Source organism: Micromesistius poutassou (genome assembly GCF_964030765.1).
Source record: "Micromesistius poutassou genome assembly, chromosome: 2".
In the NCBI taxonomy this organism is placed as follows: domain Eukaryota; kingdom Metazoa; phylum Chordata; class Actinopteri; order Gadiformes; family Gadidae; genus Micromesistius; species Micromesistius poutassou.
In genome coordinates, this window is record NC_140272.1 from 6,026,624 (window position 1) to 6,046,286 (window position 19,663).

Below are 19,663 nucleotides of genomic sequence, written 5' to 3' on the forward strand. Positions count from 1 at the left end.
CAAAGTGCAGTAAGAATGATAGGACCTTGTTTTTAGATTTAAAATAATGGATTTGAGTCTGGTAGTTAAAGTGTTCAGAGCCGTCCTGACTGAGAGGCCAGTGTGGAACGCTACCACTCCTTCTGTGGGTACGTTGTGCAGATCAAACTCAGCCAGGGGGTTCCTCCAATAGGAGCAGAGCAGGGGGGTGCCTCAAATAGGAGCCCACCTGGTGGAGCGGGAGGGGGGGGGGGGCTTCCTCCAATAGGAGCAAGGGGGTCCTTCCAATAGGAGCCCCCCCGGTGGAGCAGTGACCTCCCGCCCCCCCACCCCTCACTCCAGCAGGTGTTCCCCCCGGACGATGTGGGAGGAGAACTCGTAGCGGTCCTGGCTGCGGTGCCCGCAGATGTTGCACTCGAAGGGCTGGCGGAAGCCGTGCGCACCCATGTGGATGGTGAACATGACGTGGTCCAGGAACAGCACGCGGCAGTGCTCGCAGCGGAACGACCGTACGGCGCGCCCGTCCCCGTCCACCACACGGAGCGCCTCCCGGGAGGTGGAGGAGGGCGCGGCGGGGGAGCCAGGCGTGGGCGGGGCAGCGGCGGCGGTAGTGGCGTGGCCCCCCGGGGGGCCGCCCTCTTCCCGCTCCGTGTCTTTGGCGTGCCCGGGCAGGGGTCTCCCTCGGGCCCGGTGGTGCGGCGGGGGGGCGGGGCCCGGGCCGCCGCTGTAGTGGAGGAGGTGGTGGATGTTGTTGTTGTTGGGGTGGTGGTGGAGGAGGAGGAGGGGCTCGTCGTGCAGGCTCTCCGTGTCCGTGGAGTCCTGGCAGCCGTTGCTCGGCGAGGGCGCGCGGCTACGGGCGGGGGGCAGGTCCTCGTGGCCCTCCGCCGCTTCCCTTCCCCCGGAGTCAACGCCCCCGGCTCCGCCCCCCGTACAGTCTAGCCCCACCCCCTGCGGAGGGGGCAGGGCCCTGTGCGCAGAGCTGACCGCGGGCCGGAGCTCCAACAAACGCAAGGGCCGAGCCGAGGGAGGACAGCAGGGGGGCGCAGGCTGCTCCGTCGGCCCTGCTCCTGCTCCTCCTCCTCCACCCCCCGGGGCAGCAGCGTAGTCCCCACCCAGACCGGGAAAGTGGGGCGTCTCCAGGTCCGCCGGGTGCAGCTCTCCATCCTTCTCAAACGCAGCGCTGAGCTCGTAGGGCGCGTCGGCCATGTTTAGGCGCATGTGCTTCTGTCCTGAGATATAGATACAGAAATATAGAACATAAAGATATAGAAAAGACAGTTTTCACCATAATGCAGAAACAACACATTATGACACCAGTTCAGTGTTACTGCTCCCACTTCCATCTCAGGGCCACTGAGGCTCCGGTATCAACACTGGGAGGAGCCAGGGTTGTAGAGAGCGACCCTAGTGGTGCTCTGTCAACCTGGAGGCCCCTGGTGTTCCTGCTCACCTCAACTACGTCACCTTTTGGATCAATTGCTCACCTACAAATCTCTGTGGTGTTGATCTCTTTCGCTTGGCAAAGTTACTTGTGAGGCCATCGAGGAACTGGTCTGAGGGCGGCTGCAGCACAGAGTCAGGGGTGAACCTCAGCTCCTCTCCTGCAGGTGGAAGGACACGGTTCTAACGAGGTACTAACAAGGTTCTAATGAGGCTCCCAGGGTTCTACTCGCAGTGACACAAGAGGCAGAGCCCTGGACTTCCCCATGTCATCCTCTGGCCTCTTGCGTTATTCAGCTCAATGAAAAGTGGGTCAAAAGAATATTAAACATGTACTTATTATTGTTTGGCCTGCTAAAAGGTGTTTTTTTACAAGTTGATATGTTAAATGAGTGCTTTGACTCATTCAGAGTATCTCGGTGGGGCTGCCTTCAGCTACTGGGCCCCTGGTGGCCCCTAGGGTCTGGTCCTTGGGGCCCTGGTGTCCCCTGGTGTGTGGTGCTGGGGCCCCTACCTGGGGTGTGGGTGCCGGGGCCCCTACCTGGGGTGTGGGTGCTGGCGGGGTGCAGCGTCTCCAGGCTCTGCAGGTAGCTGTGGCAGCGCTCGCGGTGTTCCTCCAGGGTGCTCTGCTGCTTGTAGCTGCGCCCGCAGTAGCTGCACTTGTAGGGCTTCCCTATGGTGGGGGAGGACACTGGACATGGGGGGAGGGGCTGTGTTATTAGGAATGGAATCTGCATCATGTGAAAAATGTGCTAATGTTCTGGTGAGGAAATATTGTAGTGTAACTCTTGGCTATTCGAGTGCATTTGAATGAGTGACCTAAAAACAAAATCTACCTGTACAGGTTGTGCCTATTTAGAACCAGCTGTAGGTTATTAGAAACCATTCATTATTAAGAATAAACTCAAGGGCCTCTCACCACCAGGGGAGAGTGAGATTAGCCAAACCAGCCGTATCCCGATCGGCCTGCCCTGTGACTTCTGGACATCACAAGTGGGGATGGCCCTCCAGATGTATGATTGATAGATAAGCCCACCAGTTGGTACAGTCCACTGTGTACACTGGGTAGACTGGTGATCGATCGAGTGTGCATCTGGGTGGACACTCCCACGTGTGACGTCAGAGTCACAGGGCCCGTTTGGAACGGAGCCACAGGATTGGTTTAACCGGTAGCTCTGCCTGGACCATAGACAAGGCTGTCTGAGGAATAATGTGGTACAGTTTGGAGACAAGGTGAAAGAGAGACTGCAGTGGACAGAGGTGTGTGTGTGTGTGTGTGTGTGTGTGTGTGTGTGTGTGTGTGTGTGTGTGTGTGTGTGTGTGTGTGTGTGTGTGTGTGTGTGTGTGTGTGTGTGTGTGTGTACACATGTTCAAATCCCTCTCACCCGAATGAGTGCGGAGGTGGCCGGTGAGGGCGTCTCTCCTACGACAGGCATAACTGCAGAAGGGGCATTTAAAGGGCTTCTCTCCCGAGTGCAACTTTATGTGTCGGAGGAGGTTTCCCTTCTGAGTGAATGACGCGCCGCACTGATTACACTGGAAGGGTCGCTCACCTTTGAGTAAACAACAATAGAGTGAGTTTGTGGGGGTACTTTATATTCTAAATATCACCAAGAGGGTATTTCTGCAGAACTCCAACACAACACTCACTCTCAAAGCCCAACCACTCCCACCACACAGTGTGAATCAAGCCAGGAGAATCAGGTTGGTTAGGAGTTCATCAAGTACATTCCTCTTTGTTACAGATTCTGAATGCTCACTGACACTAGTGAGCCTTGCAGCAGATGATGTTCTACCAGTTCAATGGGGTTTCATGTCAGATGGCAATAATTTCATCATTCACAAAGTAGCTTGTAGAATAAAACGACTGAAGCCTTCATAGCTTCTACAGTTGTTCCCATTCCTTGGTTCTTATGCATATCTCTACCAGCCTCAAGGACCGCTTCAAGGTTCATTATAGAAAAGGCACGCTCTATTTCTTCCTTTGTTAAGATACATACAAACTAAACAACTGCAGCACACAAACCATACTCTCATTCACTAGGAGGACTAGTGATTGGATAGAAGGGACACTGGTTAGGCTGTCAGGACTCAAGGCTAAACTAGCAACAGCCGAGTTGAAGACTCTTTAGGAGAATAGTTCCCTCTGCAGAGGGAGCGTTTGGGGCAGCAGAAGCAGTGAGGAGCGTGTTTCACCTGTGTGGCTGCGCTTGTGCACCATGAGGACGTTGGGCCCGATGCAGATCATGCCACAGATGTCACACTTGAGCTTCCCGTTGGGAAGCCGGGTGGCTCCGGTGGTCATGGCGTCCACGTGGTTCAGCTCCCTGTAGGCCCCTCCGGCGTCCCCCCCATGGTCCTCCCCCCCGTCCTCCTCAACCCCCTGGCCCGGCTCATCGTCGCTGTACAGCTCCACCTTAATGGAGTTGGCTGGGGGGGGGGGGGGGGGGGGCGACAGAGGAAACCAACAATCCCATTTCTCAAATGATGTCCAAGACTTTTTTTGTGAATGGTCCCTGTTGGACCAAGTAAATAAATAGGAAGGGGTTTCATATGATTGGGATTTGATTTCAAACTGACCACTGAGCGAGCGGCTAGGAGAGGTGTGCTGGCTGTTGGGGGTACTGGCTGATGGAACCCCGAGTGCCCCAGGAAACTCCCTCTCCACTGAAGACTCCCCACTTGCTGCAACTCGAAAGAAGATTGTTTCTTTTACAGTGACACCGGTGGCAAATTCTAGTATGTGTAGAAACTAAATAAAGCGCCATTCCCCCCCCCCCCTTTAGATGCATACCTGATATATAGGACGAGCCATTGCAGTCATCTACATCCATACTCAAACGAGCTAAATATTAAAATAACAGAATTACTATTGGTGAAAAGGCATGTATACAACCAATATGACCCTTCACCCCCTCCTCAGCTTTCTTTGTAGAAATAACAGCACCACATTTGGAAAAGCAAGACATTTGCAGATGATTATAACTTTGAACCCACAGGAAAGATAAAAATCTAAGACTTTTAAACCCCAGGGATTACAAATCAATGACTTTTAACCCCAGAGAATACTAATCCATGACTTCTAAACCCCAGGGAAACAGACAACTGAAAGTCACGACGACATTTGTTTTTGATATTGAAATATACTTGATTTAAAAAGCAGTAAAAACAGCCCTTTGCTGCATTTACAAAAAAAATCGACTTTCAAATATCATCAAGTTCGATTAAAACTAGCATCAAGGACGGTAATGTTAGCGTTAGCTAGCTTATTGATTTACTTGCCAGTCTATAGTAAAGCAGCTTTGTCACAACAACATGGATTATCAAACCGGTATCCACATGTCAACTCGAACCAATAGAGCCCCAGGAGGCTGAGGTCTAAACAAGGTTCAGGTACAGGTTCGGCAACCAGCGACTGCTATCATCGAGGCTAGCAGCGGTCCATCGGCGGGCTGCGACCCACAAGCAGATAGGTCACACAGACAGATCATACCTGGACCTGTATGATCGGTCTGCTTATGGGGTCGCAGCCGGCCGATGGACCGCTACAAACGCCGACGTTAGCAGCGGTCCATCGGCCGGCGGGCTGCGACCCCGACAGGTCTGGGATCACAGCCCACAGAGCTCAACCCACTCCACAACACGAACTGCCTGGTGGACCCTGACACACGGAGACAACGTGACCGTTAAAGGACTGACTGTCGGGATGGACCATAAAGTCCGGCGGCTCCTGTCGCCCTCGGACGGGTGACGTGAGGCTCGTGTCTGATCAGATCACATCCCAGATCAGTTCCAGCCCGCCGCGACCCGCCAGGCAGCGACGCATGGCCGCGGGCTCTGAGGTCTCTAAAGCCCGCTAGACGATGAGCGACGAGGCGGTCCGCGCTCACCGTGAGAGTCACTGAGGTGGAAGATGTATTATCCAGCTAGCTGGCTGGTCGAGCTAGCATTCAGCGCCACAGTGTTTCTCAGGCGGTTGCTATGGCAGCCGCCCCCCTCCCATGATGCTAGCTCTGGTTAGCATCGGGCTAGCCCGCTCCTAATGGGATAGTGTGACCCAGCGGTGAAGACACGCTCCCAGTATGTACTGGGAGGCGGGGGACACCGGGACCGGTTCGGCTCGACGTGGTTCGTACGCGTTACCTTCTCCCGGTGGCGCCGTTCGGGCCGCTTCTGTCAGAAATGTCATCCACTTGTTTTGTTTTTTCCGTGTGACGACGACATGACCCGGAAGTGTTTTTTTTTTGAGTTTGTGATTCTGTTTCCGGTCCACACAAACAAAACTATTCACATGACTTTAAAACATGACCAGATTATAAAAATCATGGCACAACAACTTTATAGAATTAATGGGTTTAACGAAAAAATTATATGAAGACAAATATCATGAAAAGAACACCCATTTCTGTTCATATGATAGACAATCAAATCAATACATGTCTCAGTAATACCAACTAGTTAAACTGGGGTAGCCTACTTATTTGTATTTGTTTATTCTAACTCCAAGGGCATTATGTTAGACCATAAATATACAAATGTCATCCTTATCTCTTTGAGACATACTTTGACCAGGTACCTCCCATGTGTTTTCCTACCTTGGACTTAATTTCAATCAGATGTGGGAGTGGACAGAGGTCTTTCTATGGTGGGTATTGAGTGCCCATACAGCAGCAACACTAAAGAGGGTCGTTCCGGCATTCTACAAATTCCAAAAACCTTGTAATTCAGGAGCAGAGGTTTGACAGAATGGAAGTTTTACTCGTTATCCAAGTTTTGAGTTCTCAGGAATGTGGCTTCCATGTATGCAAATACACAGCCATATCAAAACAGTAAATATATATCCAATATCACAATTTCAAAAGGCTTGAATGTTGGTAGCTGACGATTTCCCTCGTGGAGAGCTTACCATTCATGTTGACTTGGTCTGGAAAATGTTTTTCAACATGAATGACTGAAAATGAATATAAGAGGGCAGCTATTAAAAAACATTGGATACAGTTATATACAGTTATTAAACAGTTATATGTATTACTTTACATAAAGAAAAATATATATAAAACCGAAATGATCTAAGCACACAAATAAGTGTTGCATTGATATTGACATATTCAATACAATACAATACAACAACTTTATTAATCCCACTAGGGGCAATTCGTTTGAGCAGCTTGTTATACATACAAACATACAACAACAAATACACATACACAACTATGGAGCATTTAGTAGTCAAATTGCAGAGGGGATAAACAACTTGGAGTGGCGGTTAGTTTTACAAGCAGGTAGAGCATTCACCATGCATTAAGAGCTGATGGCGAGAGGTAGCGTGGTATTTTGGTCACTGGTGGCCCTGTGAGTAAAGGTTAGGCTAACCCTATTTCAAGCAGCCTTTGTCTGGCCTACCTTTGTGTCACACAAACAATAGTTCTTCTGGATGAGAAGAGAAGCCCTGGATAGCCTCTCATTTGGCTCATCTTTTCAGTTAGATGGGAGATTCTATTTTTGCCAACACCATTAGCTCTGACCAGAGTAATTTTTCTACATTTTATAGATAAACAACAGTTAAACTAATTCTAAGTTACAATGTGTTCGCTGGAATGGTCTGCTAAATGAATAGCACGGCCATGCCAGTAAATAATAATTGATGAACATTACATAACAAAAATCACATCATCATTCAAATCCAACATAATCTTCTGTTTGATTGAGATCAAATGTGTGCCAGACAGCCTAACACGTCGTTTTAGTGGAAAGTCGCTTATATCGCTAACCAAATAAATGACAATCATATAAAGCCGATGTTTGTGCTATGATAGCACAAACATGATCAAATCTCTCAGTATAATAGAATAAAACCTCGATTTTTTAAATTACGAGCGACCGGATTGGGAGCATTGCTTGCCGCTCGACGGGTGACCTTTGACCTCCTGACGCCCTGCTGTGAGCGCCTGTTTCGCACGTCAGCTTCCGTTCACCACCGCGGTCAATAAGCGCTTTACCCTCCATAACATATCTGGACCCGAGCTGAGGATCTATCGGTTGAAAACGTCGTAAGTTAGTTTTCGGACACCAGATAGTGAACGAAGGAACATTGGTGTCAGCTGTCGGGGATCTGAGGCTCGAGGCCCGGGGGAGGTTCGGGGATCTGAGGCTCGAGGCCCGGAGGATTCTGAGGTTCGAGGCCCGGGGGAAGTTCGGTCCGAGGTTCGAGGCCCGGGGGATCTGAGGGTCGCGGGACTGTCGGCAGCGGCTGGAAAGTTTGTTGTTGTCACGTGACGTCAGACGAATGTGGCCGTAAAGTTTTATTTTAGCATCCAAAGCCGGCGGAGAACAACCGGGTTCACCCCCACCAACAACCCTCCCAGCACCATGCCTCAACCAAAGTACCGGAAGATCGCGGTGATCGGTTACCGATCTGTAGGTGAGTGTTCACCGTGTTGTGCTCGGCCAACTGGAGCTAACGCTAGCTAGCTGGCTAACTGGAGCTAACGCTAGCTAGCGGGCTAATATACACGAGTCAGGCTAACTGCTAGCTGGCTGGCTAGCCTGTGTTTACCTCTGCTGGCCTTATCTCAACACCCTCAAACAGTCTCGATTCCATATGTGATCCTCTCTGAGGTTAACTCTTTGAGGTTAAATGAGCCTTTCTGTTGTTTGAGACGTTAGCCTGTGAGGGTGGTAACGTTATGTCCAACAATGTGCTTCACCTTACATGTTATGAATCTGTCAAGACAACTTGAACCTTAACTCTGGGGCCCACTTTACTATCATGTAAAATATTAATTCCAGAAGCGACCAATGGCATTTCTGAACTGTCTGTGAAGACCTTGCATACAGTATGGTACATCATTATGTTCTCCCTGCAGGCAAATCCTCTCTTACTATCCAGTTTGTGGAAGGACAGTTCGTGGACTCCTATGACCCCACTATCGAAAACAGTACGTCGTCGTAGTCCTAGTCGTTTGTAAGCAATTGTAACACAGTAAAAAAAAAAGAAGAAGCATTTTTAAAGAATTATGTGTAACATTTGTATTCTATCTCTCAGCCTTCAACAAAATGGTTTCTGTCAATTGCCAAGACTTCAATCTTCAGCTGGTGGATACGGCCGGACAGGTATAGCAGTCTTTACAGTTTTTGGGTGAATATATATACATGCGTGTAATGGCCCACAACAATAGGATATATTTGCAGAGATATGGTTAAAGGCATCAAAGTAAAAGTCATCTCCATTCCATTGTGGGCAAAGTGGCTTGTGTAATATTTTTTAATTGCTGTCTCTTTTTGATCCAGGATGAGTACTCAATCTTCCCCCAGTCCCACTCCATGGACATCCATGGCTATGTTCTGGTCTATGCAGTGACCTCCATGAAGAGGTGAATAGATTGGGGTTTTCATCTGCATGCTGTGTTACCGATTGTACATATTGTACAGAACACTTTTTTTTTACATTAATTACATGATGTTTCGATCTTTACAGTTTTGAAGTTGTGCAGGCTCTCCATGACAAGTTACTAGATATGGTTGGAAAGATACAGTAAGTCTACTGGTTTCATCAAAGCATTGTGTGAGTAATGTCTTTTTGCCTATGCAATCTTTTTTTACATATGATTCATTTTTTATTTTTTTATTTTAGGGTTCCTACCGTTCTCGTAGGAAACAAAAAAGATCTGCACATGGAAAGGTAGTACTGCGGACAAAGCTGATGTATGAGGCCTGATGATACTAGGCTACTACAGGATATTTTGACCTACTTAGGTTTAATAGGGAAAATCCACATTACAGCGCATCACATACTGAATTAGTGAATTTTTTGTTTCCTGACTCTTCTCCTCTTTGGAAAAAAAAAAATAATAATTTGAAAGTAAATGTTCAATTTAAATTAACTATACAGATACTATAGTGAGATTTAGTTATAGTTAAAATGATTGTATTGTGGACTCCTGAACAGTGGTTAAATCTCCATCTTCTATTCCACAGAGTCATCAAGCCAGAGGAAGGAAAGAAACTTGCAGATTCATGGGGAGCTGCTTTCATGGAATCCTCCGCCAAGGAGAACGAGGTATCCCGGTTTTACACACTGTGTGACTGTGTTTACTGTGTCTGCTTGGGATAGAGTTGGGATAAAGTTGTAGCAATTGAGTCAACATTGTTCGTGCTCTGAAAACAATGGCGGGACTTCGGAGGAACTAATGGGTCCTAGCCTTTATGTACGGCTTATGTGATGTTATAGAGCCCGTATCCACTTTTATCAGACCAAGAAGCAACATGTAGAGACTAGAGAGTGAGGACCGGACCTTATAGCAATCCGTTGTTTACAGTGAGTTTAATCATTTGAGTCTCAAAGAGAAAATAAATAGAAACATTCTAAAATGTGTAGTTCTTCTAACTCTTCAGGGGCCGTACTCACAAAGAATCTTAGGGCTAAAAGTAGGTCATAAGTGGCGAATTTAGGAGTAACTCCTAAAAATAATGGGCGTGTCACTCTTAAATTGAGGACTCTAGGAAGTCTAGGAGAGCTTAAAAGTCCTCGAGAGGACTCCTAACTCAGTAAGACCTATTCACAAAGAATCGGAAAATGGCTGTGAGACGAAATGTTATGGAGACAATGGAAGACTGTGAATTGATAAGGCGATATAGGCAAAATCGTGAGGGTATCAAACTTGTTCGTGTGGAATTCTTGTGGAATTAGTGAATAACACTCTGATTTAGCAACAGGGAAAATGCATCTTTGCAATGACGACGATTTAGGAATATCGCAACCATCAGTGATGGTTAAAACACACGGGGGCAATGTTACAAATGTACCTTTAATCATCCTTAATTATTTAATATATAAATAAATCACTTAACCCATCGTTATTTGTCTCATGTATTAATAGTAATACAACTTTAATCATCATTATTTATTTGAAATACAAATAATAAAATACGGTGAGCGGTGCGCGTTGCACTAGGACTGCGTAGTGACCGGTCTAGGTCCACGCATTCGCTACCACAAAAGCGGGGCTGTGAAGGAAACGGAAACCCCCCTATTGGATTTTGCGATTATATCCATACATTTCATTCGCCCATGTACAGCGTGGAGTGATTTAGTGGAGAGCCAGGGCTGCTTTCAGGATGGTCGTATCGATCGCTCCGGACCCTGGCTTCCACTGGACACTTGCAGCAGTTATTCTAACAGCGTTCCGGTAAATCACCGTGAACTTGAGGCCACCCAAACTCTCACAGGCGCACCTTAATTACAATCTCTGGCTACGCCCAAACTTTAAGTGCTGGAAATATGCTCATTGGATAATAGTTTGCAGGGTGCTTTTAATTACTTCCTTGATATAATGCAATTTACGTATTTTTATTGTTCGCTTTGGCTCTCTTTTTAACGTGCATACAACGTCATTATCGTGGTCTCACAAACTTGTCATTGTGCGTGTATTCTGCTAACTGCACTGTCCATAACTGTTTGATAGGACTTCATTTGTAGCCTAGGCTATTTCCTTATTTTTCGTTGATTTAGTGGGCTCGTTTGTGGGAAGTTGCGAATGAGTTTCACGGAGACCGCCGGCACTCAACAGCCAATCACCGTACTGACCGCTTCAAAACCCGTGCACGAGAATCGACGTAAGGGGGCGTTACTCTTAGTTCACTCTTAGTGATTTATCCTTAGTATACGTAAAATGTTTTAGCGCGAGTTAGGAGCACTCCTAGCGGTAAGATAAAAAGCTTTGTGAATACGGCCCCAGGTAAAGAGTTGTTATATATCGCCCCCATGGCGGACCACCACACACTGAACTGGGGCGGCTGCGTTTGTTTGGTGTGACCCACTTCCTGTTCCCACGCAGACCGCCGTGGAGGTGTTCAAGCGGATCATTCTGGAGATGGAGAAGGCGGACGGGAACATGCCGTCGGAGGAGAAGAAGTGTGCTGTGATGTAAAGGCATCTCCCCACGACCGTGGAGACGACTCGTATGCTGAAGACAGGCGGTACCCCTCACCGGCCTGCCCACTCCCCTCCCCCCACCAGCCCGCCCCCTCACCAGCCCGCCCACTCCCCTCACCAGCCCGCCCACTCTCCCCTCACCAGCCCGCCCACTCTTCCCTCTCCAGCCCGCCCACTCTCCCCTCACCAGCCCGCCCACTCTCCCCTCACCAGCCTGCCCACTCTCCCCTGACCAGCCTGCCCCCTCTCCCCTGACCAGCCTGCCCACTCTCCCCTCCCTGCTGAGGACAGGTGGTACCCCTCACCAGCCCGTTCACTCTCTGCGTGGCATTTCCTTTCTCCGGACTCCATCCTAACAGCTGATTGGTTTATATACAGCCAGGGGCTCAGACAACTGACCAATGAGCTTATCACTTGTAACTATAGGGAAAGATTTCTATGAGCAAGATGAAAAATATTGTTTTTGATTCATTCAAAGTGTTTTCCTTCACAAGGATTTCTATATTTTCTTTCTTTCTTTTTTAATATAGGTGACTTTATATAAACTTTGGGCTTTACCCAAACTTATGTAAGACAAGATATTGCCAAATGTACAAAACAGTACAAAAACCAAGTGAATGTTTTGGATTGATTGGCATCTGTCATGTCATTAGATGAAATAGTAAAACCATAAAGTATGGATGGTTCTTAGGATTTATATTATTCCTGAACTCCCAAACTTATAAATAATTTCCCAGCCCTGACAAACAACTGTTACAGTTCATAATGCTACAAATGTTATTTTGGAATGCGATTCTAAATTAGACAAATTGGTTTATAACTGAATAAGGTTAATTGGAGAAAGAAAAGTTCACTTTAATGTAATAATTTTTCACTGTACATTTAAGAAATTAAACGTTGGGTGCCTTTAGACTAAATTGTAAAATGTGTGTTAATGACAGAAGTCTATTTCTATACTCCCAATCATAGTTTGATTCTTGATTGGTTGCCCCTCCATTTCCTACAGTTCTCTTCTCTTCTTGGTAGACCATAATGTGTTATCTGGTGGATAACCTGATTATAGCATTGGTAAGATCCGTGATGTTTACAAGTTGTGTCTATAGAAATAGAATCATAGAAGCAGGTATAATAGTTTTGGGTATCTTTGAATGATGCAGGTTTGCTTTTCCCCTAAATATATTTAGCTGGTTATATGCATAATAATGATATTTCAGTAGATTTATTTTAATTAAATTTTTAACAGTACATTGATTGAAATACTCTTTCCATCAACTTTCAGAATTCATAACAAAACAGCCGTGGTGCATTATTTCCATTTAATTTGCAGATACAATGAAATGAACACTGTCCAAAACAAGAGGCCTTCTGAAGCCTTTCAAAGTCACACTAGCCTTACACAGAAAGGTGTCCGTGTTCTCCTCTACATTATATAGCGTTCTGCCCGTAGTGGCTTCTTGTTGTTTTGGGGTTTTATTTGTATTGAGTGCTTCTTGGAGTAGTGGGTTGAGCGTGGGTCGTATGGAGAGAGGCTGTGTCTTGTGCCTTACAGTTCATACACCTTTCCCCCTCCCGCGCCTCGTGAGCCGTCCCCCAGGTGTCTGAACCTCAGGGCGGCCTCGCGTAGCCCCCCCCCCCCCCCAGCCGGCCTCCCTTTATGATTCAAGGTGCTTTCCCCCCTCCACCCCACCCACCCCCACCCACCCCCCCAAGCTGACCGGTCCCAGGGGGAATCTCATGGTGTGTGACTGGGCATCAATGTTCTCAGGTGGGGCAATGGTAATTCAGAACACTTGCTGTAAACAGTTTTGTATATAAATAAATCCTTTACTCCTTTGATTTGTAATTTTCAATGATTGTTCGATCAATACATTATTGTTTGCATAATTCTGTATTGGTACATTGTACCCATAGGCATCTGAATACGTTTACGTTTACTTATTGCGACTAACAATAAGTAAATTTGTCAGAATGATTGTCAGAATATCCTTGACAGACAACTTTGTACACATATAACCAAAACAACGTTTGTTTTAATACAGCCAATGGCTAGAATAGGTGAGTTTAATTCACACTTACGGATTGAGGATGAACCTCCAGCTCAGAACTAGCCTCCAGACAGGAGCTCCATGGGCGTTTTAGTGACATGATGACGATGACGCAGGACGACCGTGCTGCTCTCCTATTGGTTGCGTCGTTGACGCTTGTGTACGTGCAGCACGTCCGTGCCTCCATGCTAGCTGAAGCCCTAGCTCAAGAGTTGAAGTTTGTTCAAAACACTTCAAAGAAGATCGGTAGGTTGTGTGATCCCGCGGTGAAGTGAATCGGGACCCTTCGTGTCGTGGAGGCAGAGCGCTGGAGGAACATGGAGTGTGTGAGTCCGACCTTCCTTAGCTTCTTTATGCTACTTTATGATAAGGACAGGAGCCCTGTGACGGGCCTCTGAGGACCAACATGATGTCCTCAGACTCACCTACCGGATACACACCACACAGGACCGTTCTATAGGTGAAGGTTACGTTTAAATAAGGAGTCGCTTGAGGGGACATCTCCCCGGGACAAGGGGACGTCTCCCCGGGATTAGGGGTTAGGGGCAGCCGGGTCCAGCGACCCACCGAGGGAAGTTTGTTTACTGTGGATGATGAGGACATCACGCAGCTTATGGGGACATAGTGAGGACATAATCCCCCTTATGAGGACAAAATGAGGACATAACAAACCCTATGAGGACATAACAGACCCTATGCGAACATTACGCACCTTATGAGGACAGAATGCGCACTATTTTCGTTTCATAAGAATAGTGGGTAACTTGTCATTGCTTTACTTTATACTTCAGATCCCAGCGCACCTTGAGGATCTGGACAGCAAAAAAGAGCAAGTCGTTGAAGGTATGATTCAGACTTCTGCTTCACTTTTGCACGTCTTTCTCAGCCTGTATGATGTGCAGGTCCTGAGTGTGAAGTCCTTTCTCTTGGCTCTAGACCCGGAGCACAATGTGTACACCCGGTTCATGAAGTCCCACCGCTGCTACGACCTGGTCCCCACCAGCTCCAAGCTGGTGGTCTTCGACACGTCACTGCAGGTGAGAGATCGCTGAATCTCTGGTGTCGGCCTCCTGCTTTCAACTGGTTGTCATTGTTGTGTCAATGTTTCTTAATTCAGGTGAAGAAGGCGTTTTTTGCTCTTGTTTCAAATGGCGTGCGAGCGGCGCCTCTGTGGGACAGTAAGAAGCAATGCTTTGTGGGTAAGGATTTCTAATTCTGAAAGTACGAACTGGGAGCGGCTCCAACTTACACATTGTGACTTTAACTGCTAAACTAAAGTGATCATGGTTTCAGGCTAATGTTGCATTTCTCTTTCTACAGGAATGCTCACCATCACAGACTTCATCAACATTCTGCATCGCTACTACAAATCTCCGTTGGTAAGACCTAAACAGAGGGGGCATTGGAGGTTGTTTTTTTTACTAAAGATGCAATTATGAAAAGTACATTAACCGTTTTGGTGTTACTGTTAAGGTCCAGATATATGAACTGGAAGAGCACAAAATTGAGACCTGGAGAGGTAAACGTTTACTCAAACAAACATATCTGCATATCTGGCCCCTCTGTCTCACTGTGCCATACATCATGTTGTTTACCCTGTCGTTACAGAGCTGTATCTCCAGGACTCCTTCAAACCCCTGGTCAGCATACCGCCCAACGCCAGGTACTGGTCTGAACGGACCTGTTCGTTCGTCTCTCCCATGCACCAGAGTTACTGTCTCTCTAACGGTTTGTCTTCTCTCCCAGCCTGTATGACGCGGTTTCATCTCTGCTCAAGAACAAGATCCACCGGTTGCCGGTGATCGACCCTTTGACTGGGAACACCCTTTATATTCTCACACACAAGAGGATCCTCAAGTTCCTCAAGCTGTTTGTGAGTGTTTCCACCTCTAAGCCTGTCAAAGTTGGACTCATGAGGATAACGCCGGTGGAATCTGACATCACAAAGTGTTCTCTGTCTTCTGCTCGCTAGATATCGGAGATGCCCATACCAGCCTTCTTAGACAAAACCTTAGAGGACCTCCACATCGGAACATTCCAGAACATCGCGGTGGTGCGGGCGGACACACCCCTCTACACGGCGCTGGGGATCTTCGTGGAGCAGAGGGTCTCGGCCCTGCCGGTGGTGGACGACAAAGGTACGTGAGGCGGGAGAAGGCAGCTCTTCTCCACCACGGTCAGCGCTGTTCCCATGGATACTGACCCCTACATGTTCCCTTGTTTGTCCGCAGGTCGGGTGGTGGATATCTACTCCAAGTTCGATGTCATCGTAAGTATTCTCTAACGCTGGGTCTTTACCGTGGCGTGAGGGTCAGACTCTCTTCTACATTAACATTACATTCAGGACATTTAGCAGACGCTTTTATCAAAAGCACTTTGTCAGAAGAAGGAGAAACAAATATTGTGTCGGTACAGTAAGGATGTTCATAGAACCAAGTTCCAAGCACTAACAATCACTAGGTTAACCCATTCCCTGTATACAACAAAGATAGCTAGAATAAGATGCTCCACAATGCTAAGTGCTATTTTTAAGTGGGGGGGTGGGGGGGGGAAGGTATGCAGAGTCTAGGTGAACTCTGAACAAGTGAGTCTTGAGTCTTTTGCGGAAGCTGAGGAGTGACACACTTCTGTAGTTGGGTATGTGTATTAATGAGACGAGACTCAATGCAAGGAAAATGATGGGTTTGTGTATTTAGAAATGCAGGACAGGATATTACAAGGGCTTTCTCAGTCATGATTTGCAATAACGTTTAACCAAGGGATTTCAACACAACACTGATGTCAGGTCAGTGGTTTCCCCATAATGAGTCAGACTGGTGCATGTTGTAAAAACAATATTCATTTCATAGTAACAGATTTATTTGGTTTATTATCCCTCCTGATCTACAAACCTACATAATTACAACCATTGATTATGAACTTCAATAAACAACAATAATAATTAAATTGTTGAGTAATAACATTATTCAGAGTTTAGTAATGCAGTGAAAAATATAAAATTATTACACACAGTAAATAATTACTGTGAGGTCGCCTCCCCCTGAAACTCTCTCCTTCCCCAGAACCTGGCAGCGGAGAAGAACTACAACAACCTGGACGTGACGGTGACCAAGGCCCTGCAGCACCGCTCGCAGTATTTTGAGGGCGTGCTGACCTGCAACCGGACGGAGACGCTGCAGGCCATCATCAACCGGCTGGTGGAGGCCGAGGTGAGCGGGACCACACAGGCCCTTTGGCCCCCTCTAAGCCTGGTGTAGGCCCCCTCTAATCCTGGGGCTCTGTTAGGAGCACAGTAGGCCCCATCTAAGCCTGGGGCTCCGTTAGCCCCCTCTAAGCCTGGTGCTCCACTCTGCTCTGTCAGGTCCACAGGTTGGTGGTGGTGGACGAGAACGAGGTGGTGAAGGGGATCGTCTCACTGTCGGACATCCTGCAGGCGCTGGTGCTGACGAGCAGTGAGGAAGGTAAGTTTCTGAAGGGCCAGGGGTGCTGGGTCTATAGAGGAGTTCCGATACCGATATCACTATCAGAAATTCCTCCCTATCGGTGCGTATGCAAGTCTATGCGCCAATCCGATACCATCACGTGACAAGCTCAACGGTCGGAGGAGGAAAGTCGGAATGGGAAACGTGTCACCGCCGACCTACACACGTTCAAGCTACCAAGTCAGAAAAACATGGATGCTCACGCTAAACTAGAAGAATACAAATGTATTCCTATAATTATAGATTATAAATGTAAATTATTAGGGATGCACCGATTGTGAAATTCTGGGCCGATACCGATGTTTAAAATAACAATTTGGCCAATAGCCGATGCCAATGTTGTTTTTTTTTGTTGTTATTTATTCCACCTTTACATGCACGTTCTTGCCTTCGACCTCAATGAATTGAAAATGACAACTTTTCATTGGATTGCTCCGGACTCGCCATTTCTACTGCTTCATCGAATTCATCGAATGACCAACCTTTCTCCACTGTGGGGGATGTGGGTTTTCGAAGCAAAAAGGGTTTTGAGTGAAATGTCACTGGAACATGTCTTACAAACTGCATATCGCTGATCTTTCTCCGAGACAGTGAAATACTCCCACACGGCCGACATTTTCTTTCACTTTAATTTGTAAACAAACCACACGTGCGCGCGGCACCCGCCCGCTTACGTCATCACGCCAGAGGCGTGTCCAGCCAGCGGCTGTTATGGGTGGTATTATTAGTAGACTACCACCTGTTAGATCTTCTCCGAAACTGCAAGTCAGACCGCAAATAACCAACACAACATTTAGCCAGCGCAAAATTTATAGGACACAACAGATAAACATCGGCCACTGCCATCGGTGAATGTCATCTTATTTCCAGATAGGCTGATGGCAGTCAACAACGCGAATATTGGCCGATACCGATGGTCGTCCGATAAATCGGTGCATCCCTATAAATTATCTAGTTCTGAGAAAAGAATAATGAAGTGAACCGACCATACATTGCTGTCATTTTAAGAGAACCCTTCAATGAGAACAAGTGCTATTCGTGGTTACAATGCTAGACGCTGTATCAGTATATACTCGGTATCGGCCGAGGAATCGGAATCGCTAATGGAAAGGAAAAAATGGTATTGGAACATCTCTACTCTATAAGGGCCTCGATGTGCTCACCTTGTTGTCAGCAGTGAACCCACCAGCAGGGGGCAGAAAAGCCACCGGTGAAGACCTCCTCTCTAACCCTGACTTCCTGTTCCTCTGCAGGGACGTCGTGAGGCCCCAGGGACACGGACGGCTCTGGGAGCCTCGATGAGCGAAGGGACAGCGTGAGAGGGGTCCTACACAGCACATGGCCTCTAGGGGTCACATGTTTCATACGGGAGCCTCTCCTGCTCTACTTACAATGAATTCCACTATCATCTTTATTTTGATCAATCCAGCGATGCGTAATAATACAATTAAGTCCGTGATGAAGGATGTATTTTCTTTTTAATCAAGCCGATTTAGAAGGCACCAAAACATAACCAACAAGATGTTCATCATGGCCGCATATTCTGCTACGACTCTTGACAAAAACAATCTGCTTGTTATGTACTGAGACGACGGCCAGCATGTGGAAATCACCAGCACAGCCTGTTCCCTGTGGCGTTGATACTTGTTATTTTGTGGTATGATTCCTAGCGGATGCAGGATCAGGTTGAAGAACAGACCTGTTCTACCGTTCAGCTGCATTCCTGGAGGCCTGTAGCCACCTCTTGAGTCTCCTCACTCCGACCACATTCTGCTAATTTAAACTACAGTCCCCTGGCCAATCACGCTCAGACTGAGGTTGGCTAATTGTAAATGTAGATTTGCCTTTAAATATACCGTTTTCTGATTATAATTGTGATATCTTTCAATGCACAGACACTGGCTATTTATTTGGTTTATAATGTCCCATTTATTATGTCTGCTTCAATGATGACTAAACCAATCTTTTATCTATATATATAGATATATATATATATATATCTATATATATATATATATATATATATATATATATATATATATAAAAAAAATCAGATCCACCATTCTTCCTGTAGTGACATGCACATCTCATCTCTGTTGCTGAAGCAGTCCAATAGCCCGTGGCTTGTATGACAAGTACAACTACTATTAGTCATAGGCTGGGAATTAAAGGGATTATCTGCTCATCGTTTCTGCACATGTTCTTGCTCTTTACTTTCCCTGATTTAATAGTCCTAATAGAAGGCTCGTTAACATTGGTGAGTGATTAGGATTCTTAATGGCTGAGCCTCACCTCGTTGAGGGATTGGTACACCTCATTAGGGGATTTGGTACACCTCATTAGGGGATTTGGTACACCTCGTTAGGGGGAGTGGTGCACCTCGTTAGGTGGTCGGTACACCTCGTTAGGAAGCGGTACACCATGTTAGGTGGTCGGTACACCTTGGCGGGCCATCTGGTTCGTGGAGTCAGCACCACTTAACGAGGGGTTCTGACCTTGTGGGGCCACGGCCTACTGCTCTGAACTGTGGGAGCTGCCGTACATGGTTCCTGTACTGGTTTACAGAGCTACACCAATGGGGGGGGGGGGTTTAAGGGCTGAAGGTGAACAAACCAAACGAGTCAGCACTTGATCCACCTGCTTGGGTTGGCTCAGCGTTGATGACTTTGGGGTAATGCCTTCTTACGTTTCACAGCCTGGGACAACATTTCTTCTGCTAAAGGAGTACAGAGGCTTTGTAGTGGATCTTACGATGTGAGTTGCATCCTGGTGAGCTCGTTATC

General features: G+C 47.1%; 3 protein-coding genes across 4 annotated transcripts; 2 read left to right on the forward strand and 1 right to left on the reverse strand.

Annotated features, from left to right (window-relative positions):
- Window positions 1-32: 32 nt before the first annotated feature.
- Window positions 33-5,241, reverse strand: LOC311338326 (zinc finger protein Eos-like). 2 transcript variants are annotated; one of them, XM_084463557.1, is made up of 8 exons: window positions 5,119-5,241; window positions 4,214-4,264; window positions 4,000-4,104; window positions 3,616-3,849; window positions 2,805-2,972; window positions 1,961-2,110; window positions 1,464-1,580; window positions 33-1,208 (listed from the first exon to the last, which is right to left on the reverse strand). In XM_084463557.1, exons 1-8 carry the CDS (start codon window positions 5,132-5,134, stop codon window positions 313-315), a joined length of 1,737 nt encoding a protein of 578 aa, XP_084319683.1. In that variant the 5' UTR covers window positions 5,135-5,241; the 3' UTR covers window positions 33-312. The 2 variants fall into 2 exon arrangements, with proteins under 2 accessions (XP_084319683.1, XP_084319682.1); XM_084463556.1 differs by having other exon boundaries at window positions 1,934-2,110.
- Window positions 5,242-7,370: 2,129 nt separating this feature from the next.
- LOC311338337 (GTP-binding protein Rheb-like) lies at window positions 7,371-13,189 on the forward strand. The gene is made up of 8 exons (XM_084463566.1): window positions 7,371-7,840; window positions 8,286-8,357; window positions 8,465-8,532; window positions 8,710-8,792; window positions 8,897-8,953; window positions 9,053-9,100; window positions 9,397-9,478; window positions 11,256-13,189. The coding sequence occupies exons 1-8, from the start codon at window positions 7,789-7,791 to the stop codon at window positions 11,346-11,348; spliced, it is 555 nt and encodes a 184-aa protein (XP_084319692.1). The 5' UTR covers window positions 7,371-7,788; the 3' UTR covers window positions 11,349-13,189.
- A 385-nt stretch (window positions 13,190-13,574) lies between these two features.
- On the forward strand, window positions 13,575-18,866 carry prkag1 (protein kinase, AMP-activated, gamma 1 non-catalytic subunit). Its single transcript, XM_084464550.1, has 13 exons — window positions 13,575-13,724; window positions 14,190-14,241; window positions 14,335-14,435; window positions 14,516-14,597; window positions 14,719-14,777; window positions 14,872-14,917; window positions 15,007-15,061; window positions 15,145-15,271; window positions 15,371-15,536; window positions 15,630-15,667; window positions 16,461-16,607; window positions 16,760-16,859; window positions 18,134-18,866. The coding sequence occupies exons 1-13, from the start codon at window positions 13,716-13,718 to the stop codon at window positions 18,142-18,144; spliced, it is 993 nt and encodes a 330-aa protein (XP_084320676.1). The 5' UTR covers window positions 13,575-13,715; the 3' UTR covers window positions 18,145-18,866.
- Window positions 18,867-19,663: the final 797 nt, after the last annotated feature.

Excerpts from the sequence above, each read along its gene's own strand:
- LOC311338337 (XM_084463566.1), top strand. The coding sequence starts at position 7,789 with ATGCCTCAACCAAAGTACCGGAAGATCGCGGTGATCGGTTACCGATCT. Across the intron at positions 7,841-8,285 it reads GATCGGTTACCGATCTGTAG|GCAAATCCTCTCTTACTATC; the intron begins GTGAGTGTTCAC and ends TTCTCCCTGCAG. Across the intron at positions 8,358-8,464 it reads TGACCCCACTATCGAAAACA|CCTTCAACAAAATGGTTTCT; the intron begins GTACGTCGTCGT and ends TCTATCTCTCAG.
- prkag1 (XM_084464550.1), top strand. Across the intron at positions 14,436-14,515 it reads TCTTCGACACGTCACTGCAG|GTGAAGAAGGCGTTTTTTGC; the intron begins GTGAGAGATCGC and ends TTCTTAATTCAG. Across the intron at positions 14,598-14,718 it reads TAAGAAGCAATGCTTTGTGG|GAATGCTCACCATCACAGAC; the intron begins GTAAGGATTTCT and ends CTCTTTCTACAG.
- LOC311338326 (XM_084463556.1), bottom strand. Across the intron at positions 2,973-3,615 it reads GCACAAGCGCAGCCACACAG|GTGAGCGACCCTTCCAGTGT; the intron begins GTGAAACACGCT and ends GTTTACTCAAAG. Across the intron at positions 2,111-2,804 it reads CCACCTCCGCACTCATTCGG|TGTCCTCCCCCACCATAGGG; the intron begins GTGAGAGGGATT and ends CCCCATGTCCAG.